This window comes from Onychostruthus taczanowskii, unplaced genomic scaffold (genome assembly GCF_017590055.1).
Source record: "Onychostruthus taczanowskii isolate IOZ18803 unplaced genomic scaffold, ASM1759005v1 scaffold83, whole genome shotgun sequence".
Lineage (NCBI taxonomy): Eukaryota > Metazoa > Chordata > Aves > Passeriformes > Passeridae > Onychostruthus > Onychostruthus taczanowskii.
In genome coordinates, this window is record NW_024506221.1 from 555,072 (window position 1) to 569,163 (window position 14,092).

A 14,092-nucleotide genomic window follows, 5' to 3' on the forward strand; every position below is an offset into this window, starting at 1 on the left:
ATTGTGGTTCCTGTTACTTGAAGGCTCAGGTGCCAGCTCAGGGAAAGTTCCCATTTACCAAGGAGCATGGATACAGGCTTTTGTAAAGATCTGTCTACGAAAGAAGGTAAAGTTTGGCTGGATAAATCTGTGCTATGTCTGGGTCAAGGTGTTCCAATGATTTCTGACTGATGACATTGTGAGCAAGTACAGACTTGGGCACAAAATGATGCAGAGAGACTTGCAATATAGAACAATCAGACATCACATTCTCCACCCAGTCTTGTGAGGCAGGCCTGTGTACATAAGCAGGCTGTGTGTAACCATGGTATTAACATATATAGAACAGATGATATTATTTTGGCTGTATGGTCTAATTCCTTGCCAAGTTTCCAGTAGCTTAACCATGATTTAATTTGAAATAATTAAATCAGTTATGTTTTTTTAGAACATCTCTCTCATCTATAGGGCTATGAATATCATCACTGCAATCACAGCTAGAATACTTTTTATAATAACTTGTAAGTTTAAGTGATAAAGTTTACAAAACTCTGTAAACAAAAATCACCCAAACAGATTGCTAACAATCTTTAAGCTTTACAGCTTTTATAAATTTGGCCTGTAAAGTTTAAATTCTACACTAGACCTGTATCTAGAATTCAGTTTCTTAGTCCATTTTACATCTTCTACCAGATTGCTGTCTGGTGAAGCTCCTAGACATAGAAATCTAGATCTGATTTGCTGTTTGATCTTAAACCAATATGCAAATTGAACACAGGCAATATGAGGGAAAAGTGTGGGGTTGAATAGAAATGCAGGGACATATGTTTTATATTTGGTTTAGTTTGTGAGAAAACATTACACTCTTGACTTCTGTTGTATTAAAAATATAATTGCATGTGATGGAAATTTACAATTCAGACTTTATTCTGCCTTTCTTGTACAAATTTCTTCTGGGTCTTAGCACAATTAATAGGTAAAATACAAGAATTGTACCACCCACTTTTCTAAAACCAATTGCTTCAAATATCTTTAATTCTAAACAACAAAAATGTAAATCTTTCTCATAAATGGACATGTGCAGACATACAAGCTTAGGATTTTAATTTGAAATGAAAGGAACTCTCTAGCTTCAGCTGGTGAGAGCCCAGGTTTTCTTCATCATAGTTTTCTTGTGTTCCTAAAATTGTATTTGTATTCAGTTTCATTTGAATATGTTTTTGATTTGTCCAAACAACAGATGGCTGTGATAAAGCATCTGTTTTTAACTTGGCACTTTCCATTGCACATTCCTTTACTATTCATAGCACACCAGTCATAGTGGTCTCCAGTACATATAAAAGGAGGCAGTTCGACTTGCAGATGCAGTTACCCTCAAATATGTGAGTACTTACAAACCCATAGCATTATTTCTTTTTAATATTGAGAAGACCACATACTAGATATAGAAGGTGGCTATTTTTTCATCTCTGCCACTCTCATGAAATGTGAGACACTGGAACAGAAACTGTGTCTGCAGCAAGGAACCCCTGTATCTAAAATTAGGTTCATGTAGAGCCTGTGTTCCCATGGGGAGAGGGGGGTTACCATTGGCAGAAAAATTTTCTCTTGAAGACAAAGTTATGGGATTTCAGCCTAAACTGTCAAGCAACATGGACAATTAAATATTCATCAGATTAAATAACAAGATTACCTAAAATGTGTAAGAAAAAAGGCATTTGTGTAAGAGCAATGTCTTTTTATTACTGAGGTTTCACAAAGAAGAATTTGGTGCTTTTGTAAGCAAAATCTTTTTCTTCAGTTATATTAAACAAAACCAATTTTCTAAAATGTTTTTAAAGGTTTTCTTTCAAATTAATATGACAGAAAATATAATTTCTATTTATTGTGTTTTCAAGCAAATAAAGTCAAGCAAATAAATTTTTTTTCTCATAGTTTGAAACATGCAACACACTTCTAAAAAGTAATCTTTTGGGAGTTTTTTGGTATAGAATCTTGAACTGTGGAAATTGGGATTTTTCTCTTGATGGTATCTTTCAGTTCTTGTGCTTTTCCAGAGAGAAGAATTTAATCTCAAAACTTAGAAAACAGATTTTTTGGTACATAAATTTCCATAAGATTCACAACTTGTCCATTCCTTCTTTAATATTTATGACTATGTATGACAAATGCTTATTGCTTAGAAATACAATTCCTGCTAATTAACTCAAAACTGTGCTCCATTTTCAGTATGTTATCAAATAGATTTTTTTCTTTTCTGCTGCTGAGACTAGCCTTAGTTTGCTACTGTTTGAACAGCCTGTGTTTTCAACCTATATGTAGCTGGAGGCAAGCAGTATAACAGTTCACATCAAACAGTAAACTCAGCATACAAAAAATATATACAAATAATTTCCTTTAATAAATACAGCTACATGCTTACTACGCCCTACAGCATTGCATGATTGATATAATTTTGTTACATTAAGAATGATTTTATCTCACCGATAACTATAGACATGGTTCTAATTCTTTTCCACTGAGTTCTTCATTTCAACAACCAAAATGCCATCATGGCAGAAAAATGCAGACAAGTCTTTGTTCTCCACTCCGTCAGGTAATTTGTATTGTCTGGTGAAGCTTCTGGATATGAAACCATGTTCGTCCATCCTGGGTCCATGCTGAGCTTTAATCAGGAGCCAGCCTTCGAAAGTCTGGATAATGATATCTTCGGGGCGGAACTGCACAACATCCAGCAAGACCCGAAAGTGTGTGTTTTCCTCCTCCTGGCCGCTCTTCCTGGCCCCAGCCGTGCTTTCTGTGGCACACCTTCGGTCGCTCGGTGCAGTGGTGGCAGGGCCTGGCAAAGCATATAAAAGGTGGTTCAGTCTGTGTGCTTCCAGCTCTTGGTCAACAAACTGCTCCTGGTAGCGTACAGGAGTTTCCACCCAATGTCTTATGACAGCTTCTGCCATTGCTGAGGCAGAAAGATCAGCTGCTACTCCTGCTGTGCTGGGAAACTGCAGAGTCAGACTGAGCTTTTCCCAGCCGTGCGTCTTACCCACAGACCAGTCTATCAGTTGATGTCGCCTTTTACTTTTAGAACAGGCAGAGCTTAACATTTAATACAGTGTCCTGTGTTCCAGTGCTGTGAGACTTGTTTCGTCTTTTATCCACTAACAATAGAGCACTATTTATAGCACTGCAGCCTTGAGTGGCTTCAACACATGCATGGCTTTCATGCAGGAGGAGTAAAAGAAAAGTTTTAATGCATGCATTCTTATTGCAATATTGTGCTGTTTATAATTATGAATAATAATTAAATAATGTGAAAGATTTTTTTATTTAAGTGGATGTTCAATACTTTTGTTTTTCCCAAGGGATATGTGGCAGTAAGTACAAAATCTGTATTTCCCATTGAATTGTATAATCTAATTGAAATATCTGTCTAGTGAGGCAAGAGGTTTAATTACCTTGACAGCAGGAATGGAGCAGATTTCAGGTTAGCTAAACTGTAAAGTTAGCAAGTGCATTGGGCATTTTTGCAGAATCTGTGCATAGGTGAAATTTGGGCATGGTCACCCCAGGACACCGTGTTATTGGTGGGAGGAGGGAAACAATCTCTGCCCAAAAAGGGGGAGCCTGAAGGGCGGAATCTGCAATCTTAGTAACATACTAACACAGCAGAGACGCCTCCAGCATGTCGGGGAGTCAGACACAAGAGTGCACACAGAACTACAATGAAAGCTCATGTTTCAGAGCTTCCAGAAGAGGGTAGAGTATTTTCCCCCAGGGGCATAGTAAAGACAATTCTAAATCCTTAATGCTATCACATTGTCCCAGTAACCTTCATCTTCTGTTGCTTAATAGCTTGAACCTGTGATCTCATTTACTGCATGTGTCTGCAAAGCAGGACTGATGACCTCCAGGGCTCTCTGAGGTTTAATTATGGAATCACAAAATGTATGGGAATGGAAGTGACCTCTGGAGATCATCTATACCAACCCCAAATCAGATTCACCTAGAACAGGTTGCACAGGATCACATCCAGGTGGGTTTCACGTATCTCCAGAGTAGGAGCATCTACAATCTCTAGCTTGTAATCTTCTTGCTATTCTATGATTGCAGGGCAGATAATGCCTACAAAGGTGAATAGTTTGTTTAACAAGAGCTAAGAAAAAAGTGCAATAAAGAAGGAAAGTATTTTCTAAATTTTAGTATGTTTGCTAGAATATCACTCTGGCTGAGCTTGGTAATGTGAAGCAAAATGTGTTATGGCAATTGATGGTGAAGATTTTTTTTTGTTTGATTCTTTAATGCAGCAAGATTTGCCCTAGAGCTAGAAATAATCAAATAAGATACTTTTATTCCTTCTTGTTTGGCTGTTGTTGTTCAGAGTTCTATCTCTCCCCTGTCCTTACATGTTCCATTACCATAGCTATTATGGGATCTTTGGTTGCTAATGGATGCAACCAAATGAAGAAAGAGGCAACTAAACTTTGATATTTATCAGATATTGAATTCTTTATTACATTAATAGCAGGGCAGGATTGCCTGTTGTATGTGGAATTAAAGCTTTAAGGCTGCCATTTTATTTTAAACTTAGGCTGCATTGGAAGGTAAGGAAATTTTCAAAAGTTCAAGATAACTTACATTAATGGCCAACTGTTTAATTGAGTATTGTGAGGGAGAAGTATTGTGAGTAAGGAGAGTTAGGCTACTTTATTTAACTGTTGGCTTTTCTCCTTAAAGTGTTCTCCAGAAATAATTTTAAAATGCAATTCTGAATGTATGACTAACTAAAATAGTGACAAAACCAATTTGGAGCATTGCCTGTTATCTGTTCAGCTGTTTTCTCTTTTGCTAGCAAATGATTCAATTGATGAGGAAACTTTAACCCTGAAGTGAAGCAGTATGGCTGTCTGGTTGTGATACGCTTATACAGATTCCTGAAAGCTATTGCTGTCCCTAATTAATTCTGTGATGGTAGCCTGACTTATTTTACTTCAATTTTACACTTCATTAATAAATGTACTGTACAGGAATATCACTTTTAAATTTTGTTTTATTTATTCCCATTATCTCTGGAAAATGCCCATAGTTACAATTCAAATGAAAACAGAAGCCACCGTCTCACTGCAAGTCACTGTGGGACAGCTGTATCTATTCCCAGAAACAGCTGTGTTAGTCTTTCAAGTGTCTGTGTTAACCATACTTGAAGCTGTCTGGTCTAATTAGCACGAAAGATTCTTTGAATACCCTTTAAATTCATGTTGTATGCAAAATGCTGCAGAAGGTTATAGGACCCCTTTCTACTCTGTAGGACAAGAAATCAGAAAGATTTTGATAATGAAGCTATAGAACCTGTTTGTGCTTTCCCATCCTGCCCTCCCTGCTGTTCAATCTCTTCTCTCAGTTTGTCACCTGTGGTCTCATGAATTAGCACAATGCTTCTTATCTCTTTGTTACTAACATGGAACATGCCATGCCAAGTGGAACACACAAACACCCTTGATTTTCGGCTTTCAAATTTAAACATGGGCGCAGTGCTGCAACACTGAGGCGCTTATTGATGCTTTTTGTGCTGTATTCTTCAAATACCTACAGCAGGATTCGGTCCGGCAATACGTTTCGATAACAGTTGACTACCGTGATCTTTTTAAACCTTCAGAGCAGATCCGACAGGAGCAGGAACGATGTCCTAAATCACCAGCTCGGTGCCTCAGGTTTTGTTTCCCGATTTTACCGTGCCTGCGCAGGCCTCTCTCGCTGCTGCCCAGCGGGGAGGCTGCCCAGGGAAGGCACTGCAGAGGAGGTGCTCTTCCAAAGCAGCAGCCGGGCAGCTTGGCTTCCCACGCCGTCCCTCGCTGCCCGCCGCTATCCCGGGTGTCCGCCTCCTCCGCGGCTTTCCAGGACGGCTCCGGGATGCGCGGGGCACAGCGACATCTCCTGGCGAGGCCGGGCAGCGGCGGCAGCTCGGGACAGCGCGGGGCGGCCCTACCGCCGCCTGCCCTGCCCCGTCCTGCCCCGCCGCCCTGACCTGCCCCACCCCGCCCTGCCCTACCCCGCCCTGCCCCACCCTGCCCGGCCGCGCACTCTGCGTCAGGAAACGCAAGGGATGAGCTCTACACTCCTTCACGCCGATACAAGCTACTTTCTCATTAGTTTGGAAGGGGATGGCGGAAAAAATATGTCATTCACGTCCTGGGCTGCATCCAAAGCAGCGTGAACTGCAGGTCGAGGGAGGGGATTCTGCCCCTCTGCCTGCAGTGCTGCATCCAGCTCTGAGGTCCTCAACATGAAAAGGGCATAAAGTTGTTGGAGTGGGTCCAGAGGAGGATGAGCAAGACAATCACAGGGCTGGAGAACCCCTCCTGTAGAGGCGGGGTGAGACAGGTGGGGTTTTTCATTCTGGAGAAGAGAAGCCTCCAGGAAGATCTTTTTGTGGCCTTCCAGTATGTAAAGAGGGCTTACAAGAGAGCTGGTGAGGGATTTTTGACAAGGACATGTAGTGGCAGGACAAGAGGGAATGGCTTTAAACTGAGAGTTGGTTTAGATTAGTTATTCAAAAATAATTCATTACTGTGTAGGTTGTGAAACACTGGAACAGGTTGTCTGCAGAAATTGTGGATGCCTCATCCCTGTAACTATTCAAGGCATATTGAATGGGGCTTTGAGCCATCTGATCTAGTGGGTGGCATCCCTGCCCATAGCAGGGAGCTTAGAACTCAATGACTTTTAATGTTTCTTTCAATCCAAACCTTTCTCTGATTCTGTGATGCTATTAAATATATAAAGTAGGCATCCTGTATTTTAAACTGCAAAAATCTAAGGTGCAAAAAATCATGACAGTAATGCATTTTTGATGCATTTCTTAAATAAATACAGGTTCATCTTGCTTGACACAACTTTGAAATAGTACCTTACCCTGTCACATTCCTCTGTGTGTTTGATTCCCCAAAGATAAATTTGTATTTAAACTACTATTGAAATTCAGTAACTGGTGAAAGAGAAAAAATGTGAACAGGCTGGCAGGCTGAATTGAACAAGAGCTCTTACAGAAGACGCTAACAGGCTAAATTCACATCAGGGCCATGTAATTATCCAAATGAATCTAGATTAAGCACTCCAGTTACTTTTACGAAAGCACACAGGGATGCCACTCATTATCTACTTCACATGTCATTCAAAAGAGATATTGTCTCTTAAGACTTTGCAATACATATGAAATAAAAAGTAGTTCCTTCCTTTCATTTTACCAGCGCTCTGTTATGCCCAATCGGGAAATACAAGCTTTGTGGTTGGTACCAAAGAGCTAGATAGTAAAATAAGATGAATGTGACAATGTAAATGGGGTGATACATATGAAAACTCCATGGTAAAGTTGTTTTCCACATGGCATTTAATGTATTTGTTTAGAGTGAGAAAATGACCATCTCACTTCCATCACTTTGAATGCATTGCTCATTAAAGCTATGAGCTGTCTTTTTAGCTGGATTGTTAGATCTGAATCTGTGCAAGTGCTGAAGAAATAAACAACCACAAGTCCTGAGTGCTGCGTCTAATCAGCAGATACTAAGTGTTCTGTTTTCAATAAATATTGAGGGATTTTTTTTTTTTTAGTAATGTCTCATTCCAATCACATGGTGTTTATATTGGTCAGTGAATCACAACATAACTCTTCCTGCAGCAAGACTTCGTGCTGTGTTATAAAAATTCTTGCAAGTAGTAAAGACTGTGTTGTTGCATAGCCAACTTTACTGAAGGGAGACTTCTGTTTGTGGGTCATGTCCTTCAAAACCTGGAAAAAGCTGGATCTGCTCGACCTCTTGGAAAAACTCTCCAGGGCACTGATGCTCTCTTGTAACTTATGGGCCTCTTCAGAAGTGGAAAACTAATACCAGCTTTTTTTTTTTTGCACTATGAATCAAGTGTTTGCTCATTTGTTAGGAAGTATTGTAAGAAATATAAGTAATCATGGAATGGACTATCATTTTGACACATTGCAACCACTATTACAAGACTAGTTTTTCTTGACATGTTGAGATGATAGAAGGGCAGATGAAGGATGAGGATGAAGCAGATGAAGGTTGACAGGACCACAGCAGCTGCTCTTGGAACAACAGCTTTACAGAATAGTGAAGGAATGAAATACAACATGGATAACAATGATTTTTAAATTTTACATTACTGTGCAAGTTACAGTGATGTCATGCAACTCTTTACACAAATCTGCTTTGTTATTCACATGGCTTGTTTTTAAATAATTTTATGTATGCTAGAGGCAAATGCATCTGTGCCTCACAAATTCTTGAGTAATTCCTATAGAAAGCAAACTCTTTAGAGTGATAATAACCTGTTCAATTCTTGCAGACAAAACAGTAGAGAGGAAATGAACAATTAAAAGAGAATAATGTGCCTTAGGGGGTCAAAAGCTCTGTTTTGCTGTTGAAAGTCAGGATCCAAAGCACTCTTGCTGTAGAAACAGTCTTACTTTTCACCAGTTAAAAATCAACTAGTGTTCCAGGAAGAATGCCAATTTTCAGGTTTCCTCCTCCTCTACCTCACTGAAGGTTTTACTTGAGACTTGGTAGGAATAGCTCAAGGCAATGAAGTAGAGTAAGACTCATGTATTTATTTTGGCCTGTTAAAATTTCATAGCTAGTGCTGGCATGTACATTTAAGAAGTGAAAACCCTATCTATGGGGACATCTTCAGCTGTGCATGTTTTCAGGTGGACCACTTTAGTAAAAATAATGCAAGTATTGAAGATCCCACCTATGAAGTTCTGGAAGTAGCAAAATTTATGCTCTTTAAAATTATGTATTGTGTAGGTCCTACATTACACGTAAATATGCTAGTATGTAATTAGCACAAAGCACCCAGTATCTCATTTTGGTTTTTGATATTTGTTTCTTTCTTCTTCCTAAGAACTAAGCGAAGATATGTAGTGTACTGGATATATTTGTCAAAGTAACTGCTTACCAGAACTTACTAAATGAATTTTGAGATTTAAGAAGTTTTGTGTTCAAAGAATCCCTAAAAACTCAGCTGAGAACTTGCTGGGGCTGAGTGTCAACGTGTTGGTCTGGAATGTGACTGGCTGCTGATCCTAGGGTAGAAGTACTTCATCCTGAAAATCTTTAAAAAGAAACTGCTGGGATTTGTGAAGGATTTACAGGAAGAGTTTGCTGTGGTCAGTGAACAATTCCTCTCTGGAATGACATAAATATGCTGTTGGCTATCAATGTACCCTGGGAATTAACTGCTGCGTCAAGCATCTTTAGCTGACAGTGAGCAGCTGGAGACTGACTGGGTAAGTAATGAGAGTGGAAGGCTTACTCCAAAATCTCAAATTTAGAGTGACAGATAGGACATTGATGGTGTCTCAATGCTATTGTCTTCATATGGTGACTTAGTGGATAATATGAAATTCTTAGAAGAAAAGTGAATAATTCATTGGCAAAAAATACTGTCTCACCTTGCCCCTCCACATGGTGAAAGCCAATCAAAATCTGGCTCCTATGTCAGAATTGTTATTTCCTTTTGTGTTGGAATTAAAACAATAGTCTCATATTGCCCTAATTTCCTGACTTTGGCAATGCCAGAAAGGCTGCAGAGGTGGCAAAATCTGCTGCTAGAAATCATTTTCTGTTGATAGTTTTCAGTTAAGTATGAGGAACAAATTCTGATATATAAACTACATAATCCTTTATCTTTACTGGATTTGCACTTAAGTGTGTATCAGTGCAGAATTTATGCCCTTAATGTTAACACTATCATCCATACTACTTCTGAAATTACATTTTCTTTCCTGGTATGCATTCGTCTCAGAAGACAGAGCTTGAACAGACTTTTTTTTAAGATTATCTATTAATTTACTGTGAACCTTAATTTATGGGACATGGATAAGTACATTATTCCACATATGTGAGTCATGAATGCTTTAAAAGAATGTTAGGTCTGAAATTTAGAACTCTTTCTCCTCTCTCTTATATGACCTTCTGTTTATACATGTTAGAATTTTCAAAATATAAAAATGTTTTCTGACCTGCTTTGTACACTTGCCTATTTGCAAAGACCTCCTGCCATATATGCTGGAAAAAATGGAGATTTGTTTTTCTTCATAAAAAAGCCTTTGCATCATATAAAATACTGGCAAAATCTAACTCAGTCTTTGCCATACCCTTTAAACAAAGATCTCTGTACATGTAAACATTTATTTAACATGACCAGAAACTTGCTTAGTAGGAAAGGTAGCACTTTCTTTTCATTACTGCAATACTTTCCTCCCAACACATATTTGTCAATACAGCTATTTTGATAACACAGATTGTAACTGCTGTGAAAATCTGTTGCTTGTATGTTGTTCAACTGAAGGTCAGAAGATCCTTAATTACACTTTATTTTGCTAAGGTTTATGTTTACATAGCATGCTCTGCAAGAAATAAAGTGTTTGTAGTGAGGTCATGAGAGAAAAATAATATTTACAAAGGCAGATTTAACTCACGTGTTATAGAAACAATTTTATTTTCACAGTAGAAGCTCTTTCTTCCATATTAATCTTCGCTGTACGAAGGAGGTAAATTAAGTCTGTGCAGGCTAATGGGGTAGTTCTGTGGTCAAAGATTAGTAATTAGTACAACTGAACTTGAATGTGATTAGTTATTCTTAGAGAGAAGTTTTAAAAAATAATTAATGTATTTACTGGGCGTGTTTACTTAGCTATTCCATATAGGTTGTAGCTTTCTTTGAGGCCAGTTAAAGGAACTTCCAGATAGCAGACTGGACTCCGTTGTTGACAAAGTGAAGAGGGGTTTCTTTGTGCAGGGATGAAGAAAGCCACAGGAAAATTTGGAAGAGTTAATCATAAGCAACACCACAGAGGGGGTTTTGGCATGCTGTCAAAGGACTTAGCATTGTTGACATTTCGTTATCAATTCAAAACATACTCAGTTTTACAAAGAGAATGACTGATGGATGGATAAGGAAGACTGAAGTAGAATGAAAGACAAAATGTTCCAAACACAAGGAAATTTGGTTATTAGCATACAAGCAAGCTGTCATTCAGCAAACTGTACTGAGTGATAGTAGCTAAAGGCAGCTGGATGTTGAATAATTTGTGGTTATCTGTCCAATTTGTCAACTCCCTACTGTCATTGCTATTCCCAGAACATTCACTGAGGATATCAGCAAAGTAAAGGCTACAGGATTAAATCTTATTCTAGCAAAAATCCAGGACAGAAAGAACCACCAGACAGTTTCATATAGACTCCAAACTGTCTCACCGCTATTCATTTTCTACCACTGCTGGAATTTTGCTGTGGAAACAAATAGCAAAGAAAACAATAACAGGATTAAGAACAATGACAGACTATTAAATCACATACCAGTGGTTCACAGCCTATGGCATTTTTTTTTTCCACTGGTTCAATGTTTGATTTTTTTGGCAATGGCCTTTCTTTTTTTTTTTTTTTTTTTTTTTTTCCTAATGTACAACATTTTAGAGTTAAGAATATGACCTAGAGGAAGAAGGGATGCTTTCTAGTTCCTCCCTACTTTGATATAGTTTTATTATGTTTTTCATTTAGTTCTCCAACCTCAATCTGTGTAATTTGGAGACAGGCCCCTTTTCTGCTCAGGAACAAGAGTCAGGGCCAAATCAGATGCCAAATCATGCTTCATTCTTCCTTTGTATAGCGAGCTGTAGAGAGCACTTAGCCATCAGTGTGCAAACAATAGTAATTAGTTCTTCTATGAACTGTAATTGTGGGAGGGCTAACATGCACAGCCTGGAGTGCAATAGAGATTTGGGACCAATATACCATCAAGTGGTAATTCTGTAATCTAAGGTCTAGTCTAGAACCTAGGAAACCAGCATCCTAAGTTTAGGTACGAAAATAGTGCAAGAGGTCTCTGCTGTTTTGAGAAATCAAATACAGTTTCCTGTTGCTATTGTTCCCAGAGTAAAAAATGCATCCTGTTGATAAAATAAAAAGACACCAAACTATTCTGCAATCTGGAAAAGTGTGTTTCAGTTATCCTAGTGTTGCAGTTCTACACTCTGATTATGTAGAATCATTATGTTAATATTTTTTCTCAGTAGTTCAATTTCTTTAGTCTTTAAAGCCACTTTACATACTCTGATAATAATTTTAATTTCCTGGTTTCAAATGTCACACATTGATTTCATGCATGTATTTTTAAAAAAATTCCATATCCAAGTGTGAAGCAAGCATTTAGAGAGCTAGGTAAAGTGGTTACAAGATATGCTTGCTACATACCAATTACATGTCAGGTACATGACTGTTTGCAAAACTCAGTCTCACTTGAGAAGACAAAAAGCCATTATGGCCTTCCAAAATGTAGTTGCTGCACTTGCCTCCAACATCTTGTTACCCTTTATGTTCCCATCTCTTGTCTGGGTGAGTTCATTAGGAGTTGTCTTTCCAGCTCCAAGCTGGCTGGCATACGAGGCTGCCACATGTCAGCTCTGCCTTTTGTACCAACTAATATGGAGTTGATTGCTTGCATGTTTGAAACAGTTGGACTGATGCCTTCTGTTACTTGATACAAACCCCTGCAGTTATTACCTCCAGATGTGGGGAGAAAGGCTAGCAGAAAAAGCCATTAGCCCATGGTTTGTTCCACTACAGCAGGTCTGAGCTGGAATGTCAAGACCTACAGCAGTGCTAGGCACTGAGAGCTGTACTTCCAGGAAGTATTAAAAGTGGTTTGGCCGGTAGCTACTCGGTATTAAATATTACAGAATCCTTTCTGGTTTATGTTAGGTGCCCAAAATCAATAAATACTTTGACCTTTAACTTTCTGTGCCTCATTCCTGCTTCTGAAAGAAAGCAATAATAATCTCTCATCCTAGAGGATTGTTGTGAAAATGAACTGACTAGTATCATAGAATCTTAGAAACATAGTATCTGTGAAGAAGCAAATGTCAGATTATGTGACCAGCAAAAAAGACTTCTGTCCTCAGACAGAATTTGAGAAGTGGTGAGTAAAAAACATAAGAAAAACATGAGACCACATGCATCAATAATTCTTTACTAGAAAGTAAAGAGGAGGAAAATTTAATTCTAACTGATATAGTAGTCAAGTGGAAAATATACAGTAGAGTTATATAATTGGACAGCATATTATAATATACAAGCATGTGCAGGCTGAAATAAATGTGCACAGGAAATCTGAAATTTAGCATTTTCTTCCTAAGTATTTTAAAAATTTACTGCACTACAACCACACTTGTTAAGTTTCTGTTCTTTGTTTTTCACAAGACACAATTTGCTATAAGGATGTGAGATATGCAGAAAGGCAGAATCACATTTGGGAATTAATTCAGATAGTAATGTACAGTTTTCAAAAGTGAAGTTAGATCTGAATACGCTGTGACTTCTGTCTGCTCCTCTCCCTTGAGAATTACGAGTCAGCTGATGTGGTCAAATGAAACCTCTTGGCACTTCACTGTCTAGAGACTGAATCTGTTGGGTGTTTTCTGCCCACTGTTCCAGCAGAGATACACCAGTACTTCCCCACCTACAGCAGAATGATATCAGGAAATGTAGGCAGGATTTTGTAGGACTCAGGTTAAAATGTTTAGATTGGAAGTCTATTTATATACTACAGAATTTGTTGGGACTTCTACCAATACCTGTTTGTACGCAGTAATGTGTCTTAGTCTTCTGAAAGCTAGCCATTAAAACAGTGAGTGTGTGAAAAACATTACTTTTGCCTACGGCTCAGTTCTAAGACAATGCATTAATATGCATGCTGACCTGCTGAGCAGGGTGCAAATGAAGAATTAGTGATCAACACTAATAAGAATCATTTGCTCTAAGCACAAATAGACAGTGCTTTTTGCTCACAATATAAACAGCTTTACTTGAAAGAATATCCCAGTATCTGGATAATTTAGTACCATTACTTATGGGTTTTTATGTGTTCAGAATAACACCAATATTTAGCTTTAATTCTCTGAATAAGTATTAACAGAATTACTTGTTAATGAATTAACAAATTCACCTCCATTTTATTCTTAAGGCCTCCACATAGAAGCAAGAGATCAAATTTCACACTAGTTACATATAAAAGTAGTTTGTTGTTTTGCCAGGACTGTAAAAAT

At 38.3% G+C, this 14,092-nt stretch overlaps 1 protein-coding gene across 1 annotated transcript; it reads right to left on the bottom strand.

Annotated features, from left to right (window-relative positions):
- Positions 1 to 1,367: 1,367 nt before the first annotated feature.
- Positions 1,368 to 3,129, bottom strand: HSPB3 (heat shock protein family B (small) member 3). Its single transcript, XM_041424635.1, has one exon. The coding sequence runs from the start codon at positions 3,078 to 3,080 to the stop codon at positions 2,484 to 2,486; it is 597 nt and encodes a 198-aa protein (XP_041280569.1). The 5' UTR covers positions 3,081 to 3,129; the 3' UTR covers positions 1,368 to 2,483.
- Between the last annotated feature and the right edge of the window lie 10,963 nt (positions 3,130 to 14,092).

Excerpts from the sequence above, each read along its gene's own strand:
- HSPB3 (XM_041424635.1), bottom strand. The coding sequence starts at position 3,080 with ATGTTAAGCTCTGCCTGTTCTAAAAGTAAAAGGCGACATCAACTGATA.